Source organism: Carcharodon carcharias, chromosome 31 (genome assembly GCF_017639515.1).
Source record: "Carcharodon carcharias isolate sCarCar2 chromosome 31, sCarCar2.pri, whole genome shotgun sequence".
In the NCBI taxonomy this organism is placed as follows: Eukaryota; Metazoa; Chordata; class Chondrichthyes; order Lamniformes; family Lamnidae; genus Carcharodon; species Carcharodon carcharias.
The window spans coordinates 20,524,266-20,547,647 of record NC_054497.1 but is presented as its reverse complement, the minus strand read 5'-3'; the positions used below and the strand labels follow the sequence as shown (position 1 = coordinate 20,547,647).

General features: G+C 46.4%; 1 protein-coding gene across 1 annotated transcript; it reads right to left on the bottom strand.

Moving 5' to 3' along the window:
• Window positions 1–7,934: 7,934 nt before the first annotated feature.
• Window positions 7,935–22,959, bottom strand: LOC121271535 (platelet-derived growth factor subunit B-like). The gene is made up of 7 exons (XM_041177517.1): window positions 22,419–22,959; window positions 21,798–21,858; window positions 13,739–13,822; window positions 11,522–11,715; window positions 10,228–10,351; window positions 9,540–9,669; window positions 7,935–9,299 (listed from the first exon to the last, which is right to left on the bottom strand). Exons 1-6 carry the CDS (start codon window positions 22,473–22,475, stop codon window positions 9,560–9,562), a joined length of 630 nt encoding a protein of 209 aa, XP_041033451.1. The 5' UTR covers window positions 22,476–22,959; the 3' UTR covers window positions 7,935–9,299; window positions 9,540–9,559.
• Window positions 22,960–23,382: the final 423 nt, after the last annotated feature.

Below are 23,382 nucleotides of genomic sequence, written 5' to 3'. Positions count from 1 at the left end.
TTTATGAAAGACTTTTGCATTCTCTTTTATGAGCCCATAATCTATTTTTATACATTCACCCTGTCCCACTTACTTCCGTTTTGAGTTCTCCTCTGTACTTTCTGTATTCAGTTTGGTTTTTGATGACATTATGAGTTTGATATTTATTTTAAATCTCCTTTTTCGGTTTCATTTTAATCTCTACAGTTTCTGCTTTGGGCACAATCGGTGATCCAGGTGCAAATTGTCCTCAAAATTGTGCCAGCTTTTTTGCTCCAGTTTCCACTTAAACCTTTTTGCATAATGTTGAAAGCTGAATCTTCTATAAGCCAATGCAGTTGGGCAGTGCTTTTGCATTTTAAAGATTCTATGATATCTTTAATGCAGCAACCACATGTAACCTTATCGATACAGTGGAAAATGCACTTAACACAAAGAGTAAATTGTTTTAATCAGTGTCTAGCCCACCAGCTCTGATTAAACTGATTTTAAATAAATGAAAATGACTTTAAAAACGCTACAGATCCTGGATTCCTTGTGATCTGGCAATGGTTTGGCTGATTTCAGGTGAATTGCACTAAGAATCAATGCTGCCTAATGGAAACTCCAGGTCATTATCTTCAGTCAACCAGGGAGCTCTAACTTGAGATGCCCTTCTTTTCCTATGTGTGGGAGTATGACTGAACAATCTCCTCTTTGAGGGCCTCCCAATGCTCATTTACTGTTTAACCGGCAAATTTTTGACTGCAATCCAACTAGGCTAGATCCCCTCTCAACGCAGTGAAATTAATCCTCTTCCTGATGAATATTTTTACTTTTGATTTTCCTTGTCCTTTTCCATAATTACTCTTAACCTAATGACATTGTGATCACTGTTTCCCCAAATGTTCTCCCATTGAAACATGTCTGCTTGCCCCACTTCATTCCCCAGGACTAGATCCAGCTCTGCTTCCTTCCTTATTGGGCTTGAAAAACACTTATCAAGAAATCCAAAACAAAAACAGAAATACCTGGAAAAACTCAGCAGGTCTGGCAGCATCGGTGGAGAAGAAAAGAGTTGACGTTTCGAGTCCTCATGACCCTTCAACAGAACTTATCAAGAGAGTGCTCTTGTACACATTCCAGGACTTCTTCACCTTCTTTGTGCTTTACACTGTTAACTTCCTGAGTATAGGGGGAGATGGTGATGTAGTGGTAATGTCACTAGACTAGTAACCCAGAAACCAGGATAAAGCTGAGGATGTGGGTTCAAATCCCACCATGGCCAATGGTGGAATTTAACTCCAATTAATAGAACTGGAATATAAAAGCAGTCTCAGTAATGGTGATCCCTGGATTACTCCCAGTGCCACATGCTAGTGAGCTCAGAAATAGGAGAATAGCACAGATGAATACATGGCTTAAGAGTTGGTGCAGGAGGGAGGGTCTTAGATTCCTGGATCACTGGGACCATTTCTGGGGAAGATGGGACCTGTACAAGCAGGACAGTCTACATCTGAACCAGAGTGGGACTAACATCCTTGTGGGCATGTTTGCTAGTGCTGTTGGGAGGAGTTTAAACTAATTTGGCAGGGGGAGGGGGACACAGAATGTTAGCAGAATAGGGACATATCATAATACAGTAAAACAATCAAGGCAGAGGGAGCACAGCTGCAATAAGCTTCAAGGGGGCAAGGTTGGATGGCCTCTACTTTAATGCCAGGAATATTACAGGTAAAACGGATGAGTTAAGGGTGAGGATTGACATGTGGAATTGTGATATAGTAGCCATCACTGAGACGTGGTTGAGGGAAGGGCAGGATTGGCAGCTCAACATTCCGGGATATAGAATCTTCAGGCGAGACTGGGGAGGGGGTAACAGAGGAGGAGGCGTTGCATTATTAGTTAAGGAATCAATTACTGCAGTAGGGAGAGATGATACCTTGAAGGGAGCATCGAATGAAGCTTTGCAGGGAGAGCTTAGGAATAAAAAAGGGGCAAAAGGTGTTTATTATAGACCCCCATAAAGTCAGCGGGAAATTGAGGAACAAATATGTGCACAATTTGCAGAGGTATGTAAAAACAATAACAATAGGGTAATTATATTAGGTGATTTCAACTTTCCCAACATTAATTGGGATAGACATAGTGTTAAGGGCTTGGATAGAGTGGATTTCTTGAAATGTATACAGGAGAACTTTTTAGGTCAATATGTAGAAGGTCTAACAAGGGATGGCGCATTGCTGGACCTAATTCTGGGGAATGAAACCAGACAGGTAGCTGAGGTGGTGGTGGGGGAGCATTTTAGTGATAGCGACCACAACATGGTACAGTTTAAGTTTGTTATGGACAAAGAAATTGACAAGTTGCAAAAAATGATTTGGATTGGGGGAAGTGGATTTTAGTAAAATAAGGCAGGATCTGGCCAAGGTAGACTGGGAACAGCTACTTGTGGGGAAATCCACAGAGGAGCAGTGGGGGGTGTTCAAAAAGGAAATGGGGAGGGTACAGGCTCAACATGTTCCCTCTAGGGTGATAGGAAGGAGTAACAAGCCCAGAGAACCATGGATGACCAGAGATATTCAGGTTACGATGAGAAGGAAAAGAGAGGCTTTTAGCAGGTACAAATCAGCAGAGGCATTAGTGGAGTACAGAGAGTGCAGGATGGAGCTTAAGAAAGCAATTAGGAGAGCAAAGTGGGGATATGAGAAAGCTCTGACTGGTAAAAGTAGAGAAAAAATACCAAGATATTCTACAAGAACATCAATGGGAAAAGGATAACCAGGGAAAGAGTGGGGTCCATAAGGGACCAATGGGGCAATCTATGGGTGGAGCCAGAGAACATCACTAGAGTGTTGAATGAATACTTCACATCCATCTTCATCCAAGTGAATGAGGATGAAAGTATCGAACTTGGAGAGAGAGACTGCGAGGTTCTTAAGTAAACTGATATAGGGAGTGACAAGGTATTGGAGGTGTTGGCAGGCTTAAAAGTGGATAAATCTCCAGGTCCGGATGATTTGTGTCCCAGACTGCTGAGGGAGGCAAGGGAGGAGATCACAGGAGCTCTGACCCAAATTTTTAATTCCTCTGTGGCCTCGGGGGAGGTGCCAGAGGACTGGAGAACAGCTAATGTGGTTCCGCTATTTAAGGGTTGTAGAGATAAGCCAGGGAGCGACAGGCCAGTGAGTCTCACGTCAGTGGTAGGGAAACTATTGGAGAAAATTCTGAAGGAGAGTATCTATCTCCACTTGGAGAGGCAAGGTTTGATCAGGGATAGTCAGCGTGGCTTTGTCAGAGGGAGGTCACTCCTAACAAATTTGATTGAATGTTTTGAGGAGGTGACCAGGTGTGTAGATGAGGGTAGTGCAGTTGATGTAGCTTATATGGATTTCAGTAAAGCCTTTGACAAGGTCCCACATGGGAGACTTATAAAGAAGGTGCATGCACATGGGATACACGGTAATTTGATAAGGTGGATTCAAAATTGGCTTAGTTGTAGGAGGCAGAGGGTGATGACAGAAGGATGCTTTAGTGACTGGAAGCCAGGTCCAGTGGCGTACCACAGGGATCTGTGCTCGGTCCCCTATTATTAGTCATTTATATAAATGACATAGATGACTATGTGGGGGGTAGGATTAGTAAGTTTATGGATGACACAAAGATTGGCCGGGTGATTAACAGTGAGGTTGAGTGTCTTGGGCTACAGGAAAATATAGACAAGATGGTCAAACGGGCAGATAAGTGGCAGATGGAATTTAACCCTGAAAAGTGTGAGGTGATACACTTTGGAAGGAGTAATTTGACAAGGAAGTATTCAATGAACAGCATGGCACTAGGAAGTTCTGTGGAACAAAGGGACCTTGGCGTGTGTGTCCATAGATCTCTGAAGGCAGAGGGGCAAGTTAGTGGGGTGGTGAAAAAGGCATATGGGACACTTACCTTTTTCAATCAAGACATAGATTACAAAAGTAGGGAGGTCGTGTTGGAGTTGTATAGAACCTTGGTGAGGCCACAGCTGGAGTACTGTGTGCAGTTCTGGTCGCCACATTATAGGAAGGATGTGATTGCACTGGAGGGGGTGTAGAGGAGATTCACCAGGATGTTGCCTGGATGAAACATTTAAGCTATGAAGAGAGGTTGGATAGACTTGGGTTGTTTTCGTTGGAGCAGAGAAGACTGAGGGACGACCTGATCGAGGTGTACAAGATTATGAGAGGCATGGACAGGGTGGATAGTGAGCAGCTGTTCCCCTTAGTTGAAGGGTCAGTCACGAGGGGACATAAGTTCAAGGTGAGGGGCAGGATGTTTAGGGGGGATGTGAGGAAAAACTTTTTTACCCAGAGGGTGGTGACGGTCTGGAATGCATTATCACTAGAGGCAGAATCTTCCGGTCAGCGCACAGGGATGGGCCCGACACACTGATGTGTAAAATGACGTGTAATGATGTCAGGAGTGCGCCCTAATGTCATCGCGCACCATTGCAATGTTTCGTCCGGCAGGCGCGCAGAGTTGGCTGCATGCCTGCGAAACGTTAAGGGACTATTAAGGCCATTGAGAAATTAATTGAAGTGGTTTAGAACGCTGACTGTCCAACCTTAAGCTTGGTGGGCAGGCCAAAAGCCCAAGGGGGTTCTGCGTTTTTCAGGAAACCTCATCCACAGGTGGGATGTGGATGAGGTCTCCTGAAGCTTTTACAAAATAAATAAATAAATTTCCCACCTTTACAAACATGTCCCAACTCATGTGACGCAGTTACATAAGGGGATATGTTTGAATAATTTTTTAAACCCATTCTTTAATTATTTTCATATTCATTCAATCTTCCTGAGGCAGCTACATTCCTCAGGATGTTTGCTGTGCTCTTTCACGCGCATGTGTAAAAGAGCACTGGCTCCAACCCACCCCCTCCCATTGCCTGCACAGGTAGTGCTGAGCGCTATGGAACGCGTATTACGCTGGGCGGGCCTTAATTGGCCCACCCGTATAAAATGGCAGTACACAGCCGATCGCGGGTGGTGATTGGCTCTGCTCTCGTTCCCATCCAGCCCAGCCCACCCGCCATAGGAAAAATCCAGGCCTAGGACTTACCAGATAGGGCAGGGAAGTTAACCCCAGTGTCTTGGTCAATACTTATCCCCCAATCAACAGATCACATGGTCACAATCACCTTGCTGTTTGTGGGAGTTGGCTGTATGCAAATTGGCTGCTGTGTTTCCTGCAATTCAGAAGTACTTCATTGGCTTTAAAGTGCTATGGGACATCTGGTGGACATTAAAAGGTGCTATGTCAATGCAATTCTTTCTTTCGAGAGGACATAGACAGATTGGTTGAAAGGGCAAATGAAACTCAAACCAGGAAACTGTGTGGTAATACATTTTGGTAGGAGGAATGGGCAGAGACAATCTAAGCTAAATGCTACAATTTTAAAGTGGGTGCAAGAACAGAGATAACCGGGCTTTTAGGGCACAAACCTTTGTTAACCTGTCCCGCTACCTCCAAAGCTGTTAATCCGAAATAAAAACAGAAAATACTCAGCAGGTTAGGCAGCCTCCGAAACATTAACTCTGTTTCTCTCTCCACAAAAAGATCCTGCCAGGCCTGATGGTTATTTCCAGCTTTTCTGTTTTTATTTCAGTTAATAAAGAATATAGGATCCTGGGCTTTATAAATAGGAGGTTTGGATTACAAAAGACAGGAATTATGTTAAACATACATAAAATGCTAGGTCAAAATCCTGGAACTGCCTTCCTAAGCACTGTGGGTGTACCTACATCACATGGAGCAGTTCAGGAACGTGGCTCACCACCACCTTCTCAAGGGCATGGGTCGTAAGTGCGATGTGCACATTCAGTGAATAAGTATTAAAAAAAAATCAGGTAATTATTTAAACTTAGATGAGGAAAGCTGGACGAGGCTCGAGTGTAGCACTCACAGCAACATGCGCTGATTGGGCCAAATGGCCTGTTTCTTACCATATATGCTATTTGATCCTATGTAATGGAATAATCTCCCCCTTTAACCTTTTACCCCCAGTAACCAATCCCAGATTCCTCACGCTCTTCACCTCTCCAATGTTTTATTGTGGATAACAGTTCTATTTGGCCTTTTCTGCAGTGCCTTAATCTCCTTGCTTTAGTATAGTGACCAACTAAAAGACCAGTTTTCTCCTTCCTGAATTTTAGCACTGAGCTGTTAAAATTGGCAAAGAAACTACTTGCAATAACTAAATACCTTTAAGTGTGATGCCTGAGTTAGCCTCCACTTGCTGCTTCGAGATCTGGCTCAGGGTTAACCCTTACCCTTAATTTACAGCAGGAAACTGCAGCAGATGTCACAACAAAAGATGCCCCTGGCACTTAAATGGTTAAAGGAGGTGAAATTACAACCTGTCATCCCAAAGCGGCCTTACTGCAAATATTCTCCTCTATTGACATTCCAGGGCTGAAGCAGAGGCTTCAAGGGTAGAGATGGTCCGACATTAGTGTAACACCTTTGGTATGATACTGATTCCAAGAATCTTCCTCATGAGAGGGGCTCCTTCACATGAGAATAAGGTAAATTTGTACAAGCAGGTGTGAGCAGACATTTGCAAATAAGAGAGAGACTCCCAACTCAGCAATATTTCCTCCATGCACTTCTACTCGTTTTGAAGCACTGACTCTTTCCAGGGTCAGTCCCTCTGAGAGGTGATGAGGTGCTTTGGATTGAGGCTGGGAGGGGAAATATGTTCTAATATAATTGGAACCTAAGAAACAGGTGGATTCAACCACCTCGAGCCTGCTCCACCATTCAATAGGATCATGCTATTCTTCTTCCTCTTTCCTGCCCACTCCTTATATCCCTTGATTCTGGGAAACAAAAGATCTGTTTATCTCAGCCTTGAATGTATTCAATGATCGAGCATTCACAACCCTCTGGGGTAGAGAATTTCAGAGACTCCTATGAATGAAGAAATTTCTCCTCATCTCAGTCCTAAATGATCATCTTCTTATCCTGAGACAGTGCCATGTTCTAGATTCCCTAACCAGGGGAAACAATCTCTCGGTACCTACCCTGTCAAGCCCCTTCAAAATGTTGTATGTTTCAATGAGATCACCTCTCATTTTTCTAAACTCCAGAGAATTTAGGCCCAATTTATTCAGTATCTCCTCTTTGGAGAGTCCTCTTATCCCAGGGATCAACCTAGTGAACTTACTCTGTATCACTTCCAAGGCTAAATACTCCAGTATCTCACCCCAAACTTCCTCCACGCTGTCCTCATCAAACATTCCCAGGACAAGAATAGCACAAGGTTGGATACGGAGTAAAGCTTCCTCTAATATGCACCCATCAAACAACCCCAGGGCAGGTTCAGCACAGATTAGATACAGAGTAAATGTCCCTCTACACTGTTCCATCAAACACCACCAGGGCAAGTACATACAGAGTAAGGATTCCTCTGTGCTGCAGCTACAACCTGACAGATGTGGCACTTTTATCTAGGCTCCAATTGAGATTGACAGTTAAATTGCCAAATTAGGGGCAGTTTTCTGTAGTGGATTGATGCAGACTGGGACCTGGACTAACCCTCCACAAACTCATCTTCCTGAAGGCCCCTTGCAACCAGAGAAAACTTTCTTATATTTGTAACTCTTTCCCACCTGGAGGAAATCTGAGAGCTTTCTGCCCTTGTCCTCTAAGACTCAGTCAATATTCTCCCAGTGTCTGCTGGTTATGTGTCAGGTGATCAAGTTGCTGTTAGCTGGGGAAGATTGTTAGGAAAGACACTGCAGTCAACATTCACATTGGAGGGAAGGTCCTCCCAATCTTCAGACACAGCCTCAGGCAATAAACTGTAAATGAAGATAATTAGCTGAATGGATTTGAGTCTAATCATTCATTCCACATTCCTCAGTCCCTGTTCTTATTGGAATGTGTGACTCACACTGACAGATTTCAGGTGTTCCTTTGCACCTGGCGGGTCTGCACAGGGATCACAAACAGCCATTTATTATGCTTTGTAGAAATTTTTACAACTTTAAATATATAAATAATTAGTCACAATATTTAACCTGAAAAATAATTCCATTCCAATATTTACTGCAAGTAAGCTGATGGGTAGCAGCCCCTCACCTTATACTCCCAACAGCAAACAGCTTCACCACACAAGCTCCATCATTGATCAGTGACACCCATCAATCAACCCCCTGCCCATTGCCCCTGTTACCTGTTCCCTTGCCCCCCGCCTCTGCCTCATTTGGTCGAGGACCATAAGAGTGCTGCTCCAGTTAGATCCAAGGCTGGAGTCTGATCACAAGCTCTGGCTCTGATCCAGTGCAGACCCATCCCTAGCCTCGGGCAATGTAAACAAGCAGCAGGAGCTAGGCTGCTGTCAGCTCCTCAAGCATGCGCCAGGCCTAGAGAGAGCGGGAGGGGCTGGATCTCACTGCGCTCCCCACCAGAGTGTCTTCACTGCCACATTCTGGCTATGGACTGTGCAAAATCTGCCCAAGGCCAGTTCAGAGGCAGCTACAGATTGGTGACTCCCTTGGCCCAGTTAACCCTTACGTTCCTGAAAGCATGAGACCGGGAGGCAAAGTTCAAGCGGAGTCAGCTTGGAGATGGGGTTGGGAGGTGACAGTATTCATTGAACGGAACTGATCCCCAGTAGAAGCGGAAACCTGGGTTCCAATCCATGAAGGAGCTGGAGAGGCTGCCGAGTCCCTCTCTCAGGGAGCTGTGTGTACTAACCCTGAGTGAATTCTGGAATCAGTCACTGTGCAGTTACCAATACACTGGGATCTTGGGCTGGAGGTGGATGGGGAATTGGGAGATTGGGGGATAGGTGGGCGCTGGGGACCCAAAATCAGCACCTGGTGGACAGACTCAAAAAATCAATGTACCCCTTTAAAATGCTACTCCGAAGCTGGCAGAGCCAGCCAATAGCAGTTTGACTTTGCCTCATTCTGTTCACTACAATCAATACTTAGTAACAGACATTAAATATAGAAAATATATCAAAAAGCAAAATGTACAGTGCAAACAGCCCAGGCTTCGATGCAGCATCAACCACATTCTGTCCATTCAAATAGGGCATGGAGCTGATTGGCTACGGTCTTTGCTGTACAAGTCCAGTGGTCATCACTTTTAAATGTTTGCATGAAAATCAGTTTTAGTCTTTAGTGCACACTTTGTCCTTTTACTTGAATCCGCAGTTCCTGAAGTTCTTACGTTTGGCCATTAACAGTTTTAGCTCCAGAAGATTCCACTTTCAATGGTCAAAAACAGCTGGTCGAATATGAAACACTTCTGCTGATTGACTTCGACTGGACAATCCATGGGGCCTCTGAGTGTAAGACCTGCAAATTCAAACAGGATGATATGAGTGTGACAGAATAAGGCGGGCAGGGCAGAGCACAACTAACACTGACCCCCAATAAGTCACTGATCTACCCTCAGTCAGCAAACAGGCACCTCACATTCAGAACTGACTGACAACGCCACCCCCCCACCCCCATCTCTCCCACTCAGATTCCAGGTTTCATGTGCTCCCTTTCCCCTAGTCTGTTGCAGGACAGTTGTGTCTCAGAGTTCCTTACCTGAATCTTGCCGCTTGGTCCTATCTTTGGGAGATGCCCTTCCCTCCATTGAAGTACTTGAATTTCTGATACTTCCGTTTGCGACCATGGCGAGATCGGAGCATGATGGGAGCTGCAGACACCAAGGGCTCTGGTGGAAAAAAAACAATCCCTCAAACTCTGAACCTGTAGCATCCTGGATCCAGCCTTAGCCTGAGCCAGTTAATCTCAGCTGGGGCTATAGTTAGAAAGTTAGTGAGCAAGGTAACAGCTGAGTTCCCTGTTCCTGGTTACTGTCTGAGGGACTGGGTGCAGTGTGTTTGGTGTCAATCATAGGGACAGGTTTAGCTGTGACCCTCTCCACAGTTGAATACTTTGCAAATATTCACTATCCCATCGCACACATGCAGGGAATGAGCTTGTTGGTTAGGGTGATTGACAGTAGTAGATAAAAGGGTTACAGTAGATAAGGTGCTAAGCAGGAGTGATGAGACTGGACTGAGAACAGGACATTACTACACCATATTTGGCTTCATCCAAGACAGGAAGGTACAGGACAAGCACATACTGTATAGCCCAGATCCATCCCCGTCATTTAACCCGGACCCACCCAGACACCTATCCTACAACCCGTACCCACCCAGACAACCACTAGCTCCAACTCCTCAATGCCTGTTCTCTGCCTTGAGCCCCAGTTGTGGATACTCACCATGTCTCTCCTGGGAGTCTGCGTTCTGGGCTGCATTCACACACTTGCACTCTACATGGTCCATCAACACCACCACTGCTTTCCTGGTTACAAGGCGTTTGGAATTGTATACCTTTTTTATGACCTGAGGATGGGTAGAAAGGACACAGAGCAATCAACCACTTGCAAATCTCAAATAGAGCAGAAAGACCCAGAAATACAGAACCTCAGTCACAGTTTGCTGTCAATGTTTATCACAGAGACTTTGTCAGCAGGTTTTTAATGAAGAGTTTACGCACTCCATTAAGCAGCCCATTTCTGTTATCTGTGTCCCAATCACCTGCTGCACTTTTCCAGAATTTTCCGTTATTCTATCAAGAATACAGACACAAGTTATTGATGGTAGATATAACTGGATTGGACAAGCCAGGACAGGAGCAAAGGCTGAATCTCAGGAACTGACTTTGCTCAGCACTGAAGATTCTAGAAGCTTCTCCTTTAAAACCAGGGTCCTGACACTTTAGGCATTCACTATTTCTAAATTTTTCATGTAGGGTTTATTGCAGAAGAGTGAAGAGAATTTCCTGAAGTACTCTGACTGAGATCAGGTTTTTATTTTAACATCTGATAAGGGAAGAAGTTTCATTTCTGATCAGAGAAGGTCAAAGAACTGAGGAAACTGCAGTGGTCGCTTGTCACACTCTCCACGCATCACAAAGGGTAGCACAGCTGCAGCCAACTGAGAGCAGAGTCACATCCTGCCACCCAACATCCACTGCTCCCACCCCTTTCTCCACAAGCCTGATACTCCTACACTCCTCCCCCACAGCCCCGGCACCCCCACCCCAATGCCCCCATAACCTCGATCTCCCTTCCCCATCCCCCACCCTTCCCGAGACACCCAGTCCCCTTCCCCATCCCCCAACCCTGCCCGACACCCCCCCCCCCCCCACCTTACCCCACACCGGCACACAGACCCCTCCTTCCCCATCACCCACTCCCCAACACCCCATCCTTCTCTCCCCCAACCCATCCCCCTCTACCACATCACCCCGCCATTCCCCATCCTCCTGCCTCCTCATTTCCCCTCTCCCCAACCCTCCTCCCCAATGACACCCCCACCCCCATTCCTCCTCCTCAACAACCCCCAGCCACCTTGCCCAATATCCCCAACCACCCATCGCCTGCGTCCCCCTCCCCCATCCCAACATCCCCATGCCCCCCTCTTACACTCCAGCCAATCCCAAACCCCGCCCTGACACCTCCACCCCATCCACACCCCCCCAAAGTAAAGCCTTGCAGCAGCACTCCTCACCTGCACGTGCCGTTCTTGTACCTTGGTTGCCTGGCACTTGTAGTTTCTGGTGTTGCAGCAACCTGAACATCGCTGTACCTCCACACAGGTTGGCCACACAAAGAAGTTGGCGTTGGTAGGATCCACCATACTGCGTGTAATTTCGATTACTGCTGGCCTCACCTTACACTCTGCAGGTCTGGCATCTTCCACCACTGTAAGAGACAGGCATATGGGCTCAACAAAATGATCTGGGCATATGCAGTGCCAACTCTTTCCTCTCACTAACCCGACCAGACCAGAATCCTAAAATAAAGGCAAATAATGAGGATGCTGGAAACCTGAAATAAAAACAGAAAATGCTGAAAAAACTCACCATCTGTGGAGAGAGAAACAGAGTTAACGTTTTGAGTTCATATGGCTCTTCTTCCGAGCTGAAGAGAGGTAGTAAAGTGATGGGTTTTATACTGTTGAAGAGAGGGAGTAGAGCCGGTGCAGCAAAATAGAAGGCTAAATCAAGATAGGTAGGAGCTCAGGAGAGATTTGACAAAGATGACATGGACACAAGACAAAGGGAGTGGTAATGATAGTTAAAGACTAGCACAAGGGTCAGCACTCTGAAAGCAAAAGCCAGTCTGTAACTTGTTCTCATGTTTTGTTTTCAGATCGCTGACCCTTGTTCTGCTATTAACATATCCTGCTAACTGACCTTTATGCTACTATTAACACCTGCCTCACTCTTTAACACTACCACTGCCACTCCCTTTGTCTTGTGTTCACGACATATTTGTCAAATCATTCCTGAGCTCCTACATATCCCTGACCTTGTATTTTGCCCTATCTGCTTCATCTCTTCTCTTCAACAGTATAAAACCCATCACATTTCTACATCGCTTCAGTTCTGAAGAAGAGTCATATGGGCTCGAAACATTAACTCTGTTTCTCTTTCCACAGATGCTGCCTGACCTGCTGAGTTATTCACGCATTTTGTTTTTATTCCAGATCAGAACTCCTTAGCTACATCACTCAGAATTAGGGATAATCCACACTGCTTCACAAAAAGCTGGAGAGATGCAGAGTTGAAGGCAGAGCGCTGGTGACAGTGATGAACAAAAGGTCAGAATCTGAGGAGAAGGCAGTTTAAGGAAGGAATTATATGAAGTTCAGATAAAGAAAGGATTTAAACACAAGGATGAGCAATTTAAATTGGCCAATTTGGGGTAACTGCAGCCAATGTAAGTGAGTAAACACAGCGTTAATGGGGAGCACAGGTGATAATAGGTGACTCGGTGTGGGATAGGATTCAGTCAGTCATCTCACTGATCTACATTGGCTCCTGATCCAGCAATGCTTCAATTTTAAAATTTTTATTCTTGTTTTCAAATCTCTCCATGACCTCGACCCTCCCTAACTCTGTAATCTCCTCCAGGCCCACAGCCCTCCGAGATAGAGTCATAGAGTTATACAGCACAGATCTCTGCACTCTTTCAATTCTGACCCCTTGAGCATCCCCAATGTTAATCATTCCACCATTGGTGGCTGTGCCTTCAGTTGCTTGGGCCCTAAGCTCTGGAATTCCCTTCCTAAACCTCTCCAACTCTCTTTCCTTTAAGAGACTGCTTAAAATCTCCCTCTTTAACCAAGCTTTCATCACCTAGCCCAATACTTCCTCATGGGGCTCAGCGTTAAATTTTGTCTAATTTACGCTCCTGTGAAGTGCCTTTGGGATCATGACTATACCCACTCGGTCCCACCATCCTCAACCCCCAGAGGGAACTGGCTAATACCCGCGTACACCCCCACTTCCTTCCCCCACCCCCCCACCGCCACCCCCCCAGCCACCAGTCCCCCTACTGTCTCCTTTCCGATCTCAATCAACCCCTCCCAGGGAACCTAGACTAATGTTCCCGTGTACCCACCCTATCCACAGGATGTTCTGACCAACACCTTTGTCACCCCCTCCCCCACTTTTTTCCTGGGGTATTTCAGCCAACCTCACTCCCCAGCCCCACACCCTTGGGGATCCTGATCAATTGTGTGAAGAGTACCAAACAATACGCCCCTCCCCAGCCACCTCCAGGAACCTGACCAACTCCCATCTGCACTTCCATCGGCAGCTGGGAAGGACCAGGTTGGAAATGTTTGCAGATGTGCGAGCCCCATCTCCCTCTGGCCACAGAGTCCAGCTTGATAGCAGGGGCTCTGTGGAGTTGGAAATCATACACGAGTGGCTCTCACCTGGGCTGCGGGTTACACGGAGAGATCGCCAGTGACCGTCACCAGTTACAGACACCGCATAAAGATTCTCAGAATCCTCACCATCTGAAACCAAACACATGACTGGTTATTATCTCCATCAATTTGAAAATTGGCTGATTAAAGCAAACCAGAGGATGAAAATTAAATATAACATTGCTTACTTTCAACTAGTACTTTGAATTAAATTAGTAGAATATTGTCACATTTAACAGAGCTCCTTCATTTAAAAGTACAATTTCAAAGTTTGCAGACATCACCAAATTGATGGGTATAGCTGCTGGAGAGCATCTAGCTCCCAGTCAGGGGCTGTAAACTATATGGGATAAATGAGCAATGATTCAGTGGGAATGATCAAACTGTGAATTACTTACTTGCTGCTTAAAAACCAGCCGTTAACTGGAAACGGCTAATAAGCACCAGGACTCTCAAAGGTAAAGGGCGGAAAGTCCCAATTTCTTATTGTTTTCATATCTTCATTATATTGAGAACAGGATGTTCTCCAACCCTGGGCAGACTTGCTGCAAAATCTGCATCCTTGTGCGACAGAACATGACTCCAGCTGCTCCAGTGACTGACCATGAGCTTCTGCATTAGGACCGCAGGAAGCCAGTGAGCCCCACGAGCCTGCTAACAGGGAGAGGCCATTCAGCCCCTCAAGCCTGCTACTCAGGAACAGGGAGAGGCCATTCAGCCCCTCAAGCCTGCTCCGCGGGAACAGGGAGAGGCAATTCAGCCCCCCGAGCCTGCTCTGTGGGAACAGGGAGAGGCCATTCAGCCCCTCAAGCCTGCTACTCAGGAACAGGGAGAGGCCATTCAGCCCCTCAAACCTGCTACTCAGGAACAGGGAGAGGCCATTCAGCCCCTCAAGCCTGCTCCGCGGGAACAGGGAGAGGCAATTCAGCCCCCCGAGCCTGCTCTGTGGGAACAGGGAGAGGCCATTCAGCCCACCTATATCCCCACTAAGTCTCTTTTGTTATTCAACAACAAAAGCAGAAATTGCTGGAAAAACTGCGGAGAGATAGACAGAGTTAACATTGCGAGTCCACATGACTCTTCTTCAGAGCTCTTCTGTTATGCAGTTGCCTCATGGTTGATCAGAACCCTGACTCCATCTCCATACTTTATTCCATTCCACCCTTAACTCAACAAAAAAAAATCTATCAACCTGTTTTGAAATTTTCAATTGACCCCCTGACCTCAGCAATTTTTGGTGGGAATGAGTTCCATAGGTTCTGGTTAAACATGAGGAAAGGAGAATGAGGTAAAGGTTCTTTCCTTTTGGCTGTCATTCAGGAGGTGATCCACATAGAAATACAGAGAGTTCACAACATGGAAACAGACTGTTGAGTGTAATCAGTCCATCTCAGTAATTACTCCACACAGGAACAAATCACCCTGACCATATCTACCTGCTCTATTCCTATTATCCCATTCTCCCCTTTGACTTCATGCATCCATCAAATCTAATCTTTAATATTAACACAGTTTTTGCCTTAAGCGCTAATCCTGGAAGTGAATGCTGCAGCCTCACAGCTCCCTCTGTGCAAACAAGTTTCTCCTGCTCAATTTTAAGTCTCTTACCTTTAATCTTGTATCTTATGCCCCCTTGTTCTTAACCTCATTACTACTGGAAATGCAGTTTTATATCCCCCCAGCTTATCCTTTCAAAAGTTTAAGTACTTCAATCCTATTGTCTGCAATCTGTGTGGCTTCAACAAAAAGATACCTCAAATTTTCAAACTTTTCCTCACAGCTTTCAAATGATGAAGGAGCTTGACAAACTAGGTCAAAGCAAATTGTTCCCTGCAATGAAAGGTTCAAATCCCAGGGGGATGGTGTTGCAAATGGGGAATCTAGAAGTTAGAGGTTGGGAGGTTATTTTTCACCCAAACTAGAATCAAGTTGTGGAATAATTTACCCGGAAAGATAACGAAGCAGACAGTGTGAATGGGATCAGGAGACAACTAGACATGCTCCTGGACAGGGAAGGTATCTTTAGCAATCACAGTTTACATTTCTGTAGCACCTTTAACGTAGTAAAACAGCCCAATTGTTTCATCAGGGCATAACCAGACAAAACTGAACACTAAATCATACAAGGAGATATTCATGCAGGTGACCAAAGAGGTAGATTTGAAGGAGGTTTTTAAACGTGGAGAGGTTTAGGGTGGGAATTCCACAACTTAGAGTCTGGGCGGCTGATGGCATGAATGCCAACGGTGGTGTGATTAAAACTGGATGTGCAAGAGGCCAGGGTTGGACAATATCAGGTGATTGGGTGTGTCTAACAGGTCGATGTGATGCATCTGGTGCGTGGGCGAAGAAACTTAATGTGCTTTCCGCTTTTTTGTGCGCTAGTTTGCTTCTTATCTTCAGGCAACACCACTGGCTAGCAGCAATGCGAAAAAGAGAGACAAATGTGTAAATCTCTCCCCATCAGGGCACAGCCTCTCCATTGGCAAATCCTCAGCAGTGCCTCCTCGTGGTGACACATGGAAACTGCGTCCCTTGTGGCCTCAGGTGAAAGTTTCAGAGTAACTGGGAGGATGTATGCCTCCCAGACATGCTGTGTGCAGGCCCATCCTGACACTCATGGACCAAACTCCCACCTATGGGCGAATAGCTCCACTGCCTTGTGGATACCTGGGGAGAGTTGAAGCCTCAGAGAGTAAACCCTGACAGAGAATCTGGAGTGGAGCCCAAAGGCAGACTGATGTCTAAATACGTAATCTTTTTGGCAACTCCTGCAACGAAGCTGGTGCCAGATGTAGTGCTTTGCGTTCCTTTGGACTTAACTGAGAAGGTCGAGAGGGGTCCCTGATGTTTTGGCAGCCCAGGGGCTCCTAAGTTTTACCCAGGATTGTGCCCTGGAGAGGACACTCCAATTTCGCTGCAGAGCGTTAACACAACGCGGGATACAGCAGTTACGAGTGATAGGCCCAACTTGACAGGCATAGAGAACGAGTGTTACAGGCTGTCTCTGATTGTGAGAGTGACCATCACGTCCCACTGGTCAGTGACCACCCACCTCAAGTCAGCAACCGACATGGTCCAATGGGTGCTTGGAGTCTCTGCTCAACAAGTGGACACAATCCATCGCACCAGGAAAACAAACAAGAAAAAGATGCCAACTCTTCAATTGGCAAGCTGGAACAACAGGGTCAAGGTGTAGCCTTCACCATAAGGAACTTGCTACTCTTGATGATAGAACGCCCCACAAATGATTCATAACACGTTCACTTCATCGGCCTCTCAACTCAAACAGGGCCAGTTAATCTCATGAGTATCTATGCTCCAACACTGTGCTCCACTACAGAAGTGAAAGACCAATTCTAAGAAGGGCTTGATATTTACTATCAACAGAATCCTCAAGTCAGAACATCTTTACCTACCGAGGAACTTCAATGCAAGAGTGGGTGCAGATCATGAGGCATGGCCCTCCTAACTGGACATCATGGACTGGGAAAGATAAATGAGAATGGACAGAGACTACTTGAGCTTTGCAGCCATCATGAGCTTTGTGTAACTAACATCTTCTTTCAGAACAAACCATGCCATGAGGTCATCCTGTGGGTATCGCAGATCAGGATATTGGCACCAGCTGGATCTGATCATCACCAGACATGACTTCCTGTACAGCATTCTCAACACACTTTTCACCTCCTGACTCCCCAAAGCCTGTCCACCATCTACAAGGCACAAGTCAGGAGTGCGGTGAAATACAAGTCAGGAGTGCGGTGAAATACAAGTCAGGAGTGCGGTGAAATACAAGTCAGGAGCGCAGCTCCAACAATACTCAAGAGGCTTGACACCATCCAGAACAAAGTAGCCCACTTGATTGGCAACCCATCCAAAAACATTCACTCCCTCCACTACCAATGCACAGTAGCAGCAGTGTGTGTACCATCTACAAGATGCACTGCAGGAACTTACCAAGCCTCCTTAGGCAGCCACTTCCAAACCCACAACTGCTACTATCTAGAAGGACAAGGGTAGCAGATACATGGGAACACCACTACCTGGAAGTTCCCCTCCAAGCCACTCACCACCCTGACTTGGAAACATATTGCTGTTCCTTCACTGTCACTGGGTCAAAATCCTAGAGCTCTATCCCTAACAGCACTGTGGGTGTACTTACACCATATGGACTGCAGCAGTTCACGAATGCAGCTCACTACCACCTTCTTAAAAGTGATTAGGGATGGGCAACACACGCTGACCTAGCCAAACACCATAAATGAATAGAAAACACACAGCTACCACCACAGTGCTGATACAGATCATTCCCTGGCATGCATTAGAGCGAGGGTGCAACCCTTGAAAGCTTTTCATTCAAAGCAGAAGTGCCACCATTGTTTCAACGTCAGCCACATTGCTTACCCAGATAAAAACCAACAGTTTTGCAACTTGATTAAACAGGCGTCCTCTGGCATTCCCACACAGCGAGCAGAAGGAAAATACAACATACTTCGAGACACCACCTACAATATCATACTCTCAATAAATGAGAAGCAAGAGCAGAAAAATGCTGACTTGTTTGAGGCTGACATCACTGTGATGGAGCCTGTCATTGAAGCCAAGTGATTCCCATTCATTAATTACAAGAGACATCAGACCAAGAAAATTCCGAATGCACTAAAAGCCACTCAAGGTAAAGTCCAACAAACTGCCAGGCAGTCTGCCAATGACTACTGGTTACAACTCTGCCAGAATATCCAAATGTCATTCGACACAGGGAATGTCAGGTGAATGTATGAAGGCATCAAAAAGGCATCAGGTCCATCAGCAAAGAAAATTTCTCAACTGAAAACAAAGGCAGGGGAAGTCCTCACCAACTGCAATAAATAGTTGGAAAGATGAGTTGTACTCTAGGGAGAACACTGTTATTGAAGAAGCTCTAGACACCCTAGAAAACCTGCCTGTCATAGCAGGGCTGGATATTGAACCCACAGTGGAGGAGCATAGCAAAGCTATTGACTCACTTGCTATGGGCAAAGCTCCAGGCGCTGATGCTGTACCATTTGAACTCACCAAGTATGGGAAACCGGCAATCTTGCAGCATCTACACAAACTTCTCTTTCTCTGCTGGAGGGAGGGGCAGTGCCCCAGGATATGCATGAAGCAAAGATTGTGACCCTGTGAAAAACAAGGGTGACTGCAGTGATTGCAAGAATTATCTCCCTGCTGAGCATCATGGAAAAGTATTTGCCTGTGTTGCCCTTGTCGGGCTGCAGATCTTGGCTGAATGCATCCATCCTGAATCCCAGTGTGGTTTCAGAACTGGAAGATCTACAGTTGACATGATCTTCAGTCCGGCAGCTGCGAGAGAAATACCATGAACAAAGGAGGCCACTATATATTGCCTTCATCAATATCACCAAGGCATTCGACCATGTGAGCAGAGGTGGTCTATTTAAGTTGCTGGAGAAAATTGGCTGCCTGCCAAAGCTGCTCAATGTGTTCTCCTCTTTCCATGACAACATGATGGGTAAGGTCAGCTATGACAGAGCAACATCAGTACCCACTGAGATCCGCAGTGGGGTCAAGCAGTGTTGTGTTCTGCCACCAACGCTCTTTGGCATATTCTTCACTTTGCTGCTGTCAAATGCCTTCAGGTCATCTACAGAGGTTGTCCACTTAAATGCCAGAACTGACGGAAAGCTGTTCAGCCTTGCTTGCCTGAGATTCAAGACAAAGGTGCACCAATTCCTTATCAGAGGTTTGCTCTACACTGACAATGCTGCAGTAACATTCCATATTGAGGAACACCTGCAGTGGCAAATGGACAGACTCTTTCACACCTGTAAAGAGTTTGGTTTGACTATCAGTATCAAGAAGACAAATGTCATGGTCCAGGATGTTGCCATACTGTCATCTATCAGCATTGACAATGTGATGCTGGGGGTTGTTGATAGCTTTGCATATCTAGGCTCCACAATCACCAGCAAGCTGTCATTTGATGCTGAAATCAGTACATGCATCACAAAAGCTGCAGCTGTTATGCCCATGCTGAGTAAGAGAGTGTGGAACCACAGCAATCTGGCTGAACACCAAACTGCAATTCTACCAAGCCTGTGAATTCAGTGCACTCCTCTATACTGGTGAGACATGGATGACATATGCGAGGCAGGAGAAAAGGTTGAACAGTTTCCACTTTCGCTGTCTCAGACAAATCGTTGGCATCTCTTGGCAGGGCAAGGTCACCAACTTAGAGGTCCTGGAGCATGCTAACTCTATCATTGCTAAGCCAACGATGTCTGCACTGGTTTGGCCCTGTTCATCAGATGGATGACGGGCAAATACCCAAAGTACGGTGAACTGGCCACTGGGTCACGACCTCCTGGGCATCCATACCTCCGCTACAAGGACACCTGCAACAGAGATATGAAGATGACGGATATTGACACTGACAACTGGGAGAGAGTCACTGACAGCCTCGACCTCTGCAGGATGACTGGCTGGAAGGGCATTGGAAGAGGTGAGCAGAAACATAAAGCTCAGCTCGCTGAGAAGAGGGTCCAGAGAAAACAGAGGCCAGCGAATCATGCACCTTCTCAACAGCAAATGCAGTAAAGACTGCCATGCCAGAGTGGGGCTCCTGAGCCACACCAGGTGATGCTTAATGCAGAGTTGACTAACATGACACAAACCATCATCTTAGGAGACAGAACACCGCCACTTGGTGATTGGGATGGTGAGGGTGGGGTGGTTAAGATCAATTTATAGGCCAAATGGCCCTTCCCTGTCTCCAAAATTTCTCAATATTGCTAATCAAGAATTAAGTGTCCAATTAATTACCTTGGAGATGGGAGAGAATCTCCAGCGGTCCAAGGGTTAACATAAATTCTAGGCAGCAAGATTAAACATACTGAAATGCTAACTGTGTCATATTTAAGAAGTAGAAATGTTAATGTGAAGGTCAGCAGCACAGGCGAAAGAAAGAAACCTTGTTCATTTGAATGCTTCAGACAATTGGAAATACAAACTATCAGGAAACTATTCCACAAATTCCATCCTTGTTGAGATATGTGGAATGCTAACACAGGGTGCCTATATTTAGAAGCATATTCATTGTGTTTGAAAAATACAAGAAAGAGACTGGCATTTAACAATGCTGGGACAAAACCCAGCACGGCGAGCTGGCCAGCACCCTCACGCGATGCTTCACTCTGTTACACTGGTGAGGAGACAGTGGACCCTTGCCAAAGCCCATTGGACTGTTAGACAATTGCAGGAAACACTGGGCTTTCTTAGATAGCAGCTGAACTGAGGTTGGAATGGCCAGCAGACAAAACAGGCAAGAATTGAAATGTCATTACAGAACACTGAAAGGAATGCAGCCCCATCTGGGAGCACCCTCAGCCCAGCAGAGAATAATGAAGAGGAGGGCTCACCCTTCTATATACCCTGCACAGTTTGCTCGTGGATTATTCACTCACAGCCTGCTTACACTCCTAATGATCTGGCAAATACCAATCCATAACAAAGTCCGCAGTCCCCCAATTTTATAGGAGCTGTGAGGCCACATTCTTGTCTCCCAGCCCCATTGTCTTAGCACGCACTCTTTACTATGCATCCACTCCGTCTCTCCTTCCATTCTCAGTGCAGTCGACACACCCCTGCACAATGACAATCTCTCCCTAAATCCCTCCCCGGCCACCTCTTTCGCCTTTCGAAAGTCTCATGAGATCCAAACCCTTAGTCCCTCCCTTTGTTCATTTCTTTCAATTTCTGTTGAGTTGCTGATCTCCACCTTGTGCAGTCCAGCTCAACAGATAGCACTGTACATTACTATGACACTAAACTCCAGAACAGATGGGTGAGTGGGCTCTGCTCAGAAAGGATCGGCCCAGCACATCTGCACCCACCTGCAATGGCACCAGCGCACATCCCTCCAACCATCTTTAACCAACTTGCAAAATGATCAGGATCTCCCCTCGCCCTCCCAACCTCACTTCCTGCCATCTGTTATACCCATACCCAATTCCAGATTGCATATTTCCCCTCATCTGTGTACTATCCACAATCTATGATTTACCTAGGGATCGATGCTGGAGATGACTCTGGAATCTGCTGTGTTCAGAAGGGATCCAGTCACCCTGTTTGGTGGGGAGAGGTGGGGACGTTGGGGGTGAGGGGGTTGGGGGGTAGAGGAGAGACAGAGAGAGAGAGAGAGAGGAGATTAGTAGGCAGCACAGAATTCGCCTGAAAGGCACAATCCTAACTTTCAGCAACCCACCCAGAACTAGGGAAGGAAGGGCCAGAGGAATATAGGTAGGGAGGTCAGCACTCCCATCCCAATCACACTCCCTCCCTCCTGTAAATAAAAACCAAACACCCCAAACATCTTACTGTAACCTTCCATCATACAATACTGGAGATACATCCCTGCTAACTCTGATTCATAAATTGCAATAATCCTACACTGTCGCTCATTGCCCTGTATAACCTTTGATGTGCCCATTGCCCTGCATTTTTACCCGATGTGCTATGTATCACCTGGACCAGCCTCTCCCCCAGATACAAACCTCTCCCAGCTCGAGGGAGATCGAGCGAGGGCTCGGGAAGGTTGTCTGACCGAGTCCAGCGGTGGGGCATAAACCCGACCCCCTTCCCCCTGCCTCCAGACCCCAGACCCTGCCCCCTTGTCCCAGCTCACCTCAGTGACCGGCCACAGGTAGCACAGAGTGAACAACAGTGCGATCCCCAGATGCATGGCTCAGCTCGGCTCCCACTCGGATACTCAACTCAGAGGGCAGAATCTGAGCAGCTCATCTCCCCAGGGCTGGACTCCACTCGCCGATCACAGGACAGCACCCGGACTCCCTCCTGATAGAAAACCAGCCGCACAAACACGCTTTCAAACTTTCCACAAAGTTTTGCTGAAGTTTTTCTTCCTTTGGTAGTCCACAGCAGGCGGGTAAGTGACTGTAACCGGAGTGGACCCTGATCCTGAGTAACAGGTGGCTCTCACTGGGCTGTGTCCACTATGAGTCCCAACTCAGACTGTGCCCCCTGCTCCTGACACTATCTTCAATCAGCCTGACTCTCCCTCGCTCTATTTGACTGGCTTAGCCTGTTCCTTTTTGTCTGTCTCTCTCTGGGTCTGTTTCCCTTTCTACGTGAGTGTCAGTCTGTCTCTCTCTCTCTGTGGAACTGTTTCCCTGTGTGTCAGTCTGTCTCTGTTCTGTGTGGGTGTGTTAGTCTGCCTTGCTCTCTCTCTCTCTCTGTGGAACTGTTTCCCTGTGTGTCAGTCTGTCTCTGTTCTGTGTGGATCTGTTTCCCTGTGTGTGTCAGTCTCTCTCTCTCTCTCTGTGGAACTGTTTCCCTGTGTGTGTCAGTCTCTCTCTCTCTCTGTGGAACTGTTTCCCTGTGTGTCAGTCTCTCTCTCTCTCTCTGTGGAACTGTTTCCCTGTGTGTTAGTCTGTCTATCTCTCTCTCTGTGGAACTGTTTCCCTGTGTGTGTCAGTCTGTCTCTCTCCTTTTTATGTTTGTTTGTCTGTCCCTCTTCCTGTGTGTGTGTGCGCGTGTTTCTGTCTGTCTATCCCTGTCTCTATCTCTGGCAGTTGTAACTCCCTCCTTGTCACCAGTGCATAAATAACTCTGCCCTCCCCTGCTGCTCT

Bases quoted from the DNA above. Each gene is read 5' to 3' on its own strand.
- LOC121271535 (XM_041177517.1), bottom strand. From the start codon at position 22,475: ATGCATCTGGGGATCGCACTGTTGTTCACTCTGTGCTACCTGTGGCCG. The intron at 21,859-22,418 runs GTGAGCTGGGAC...CCCACCAAACAG, and splicing joins ACCTGTGGCCGGTCACTGAG to GGTGACTGGATCCCTTCTGA. The intron at 9,670-10,227 runs GTGAGTATCCAC...TTTTTCCACCAG, and splicing joins AGACTCCCAGGAGAGACATG to AGCCCTTGGTGTCTGCAGCT.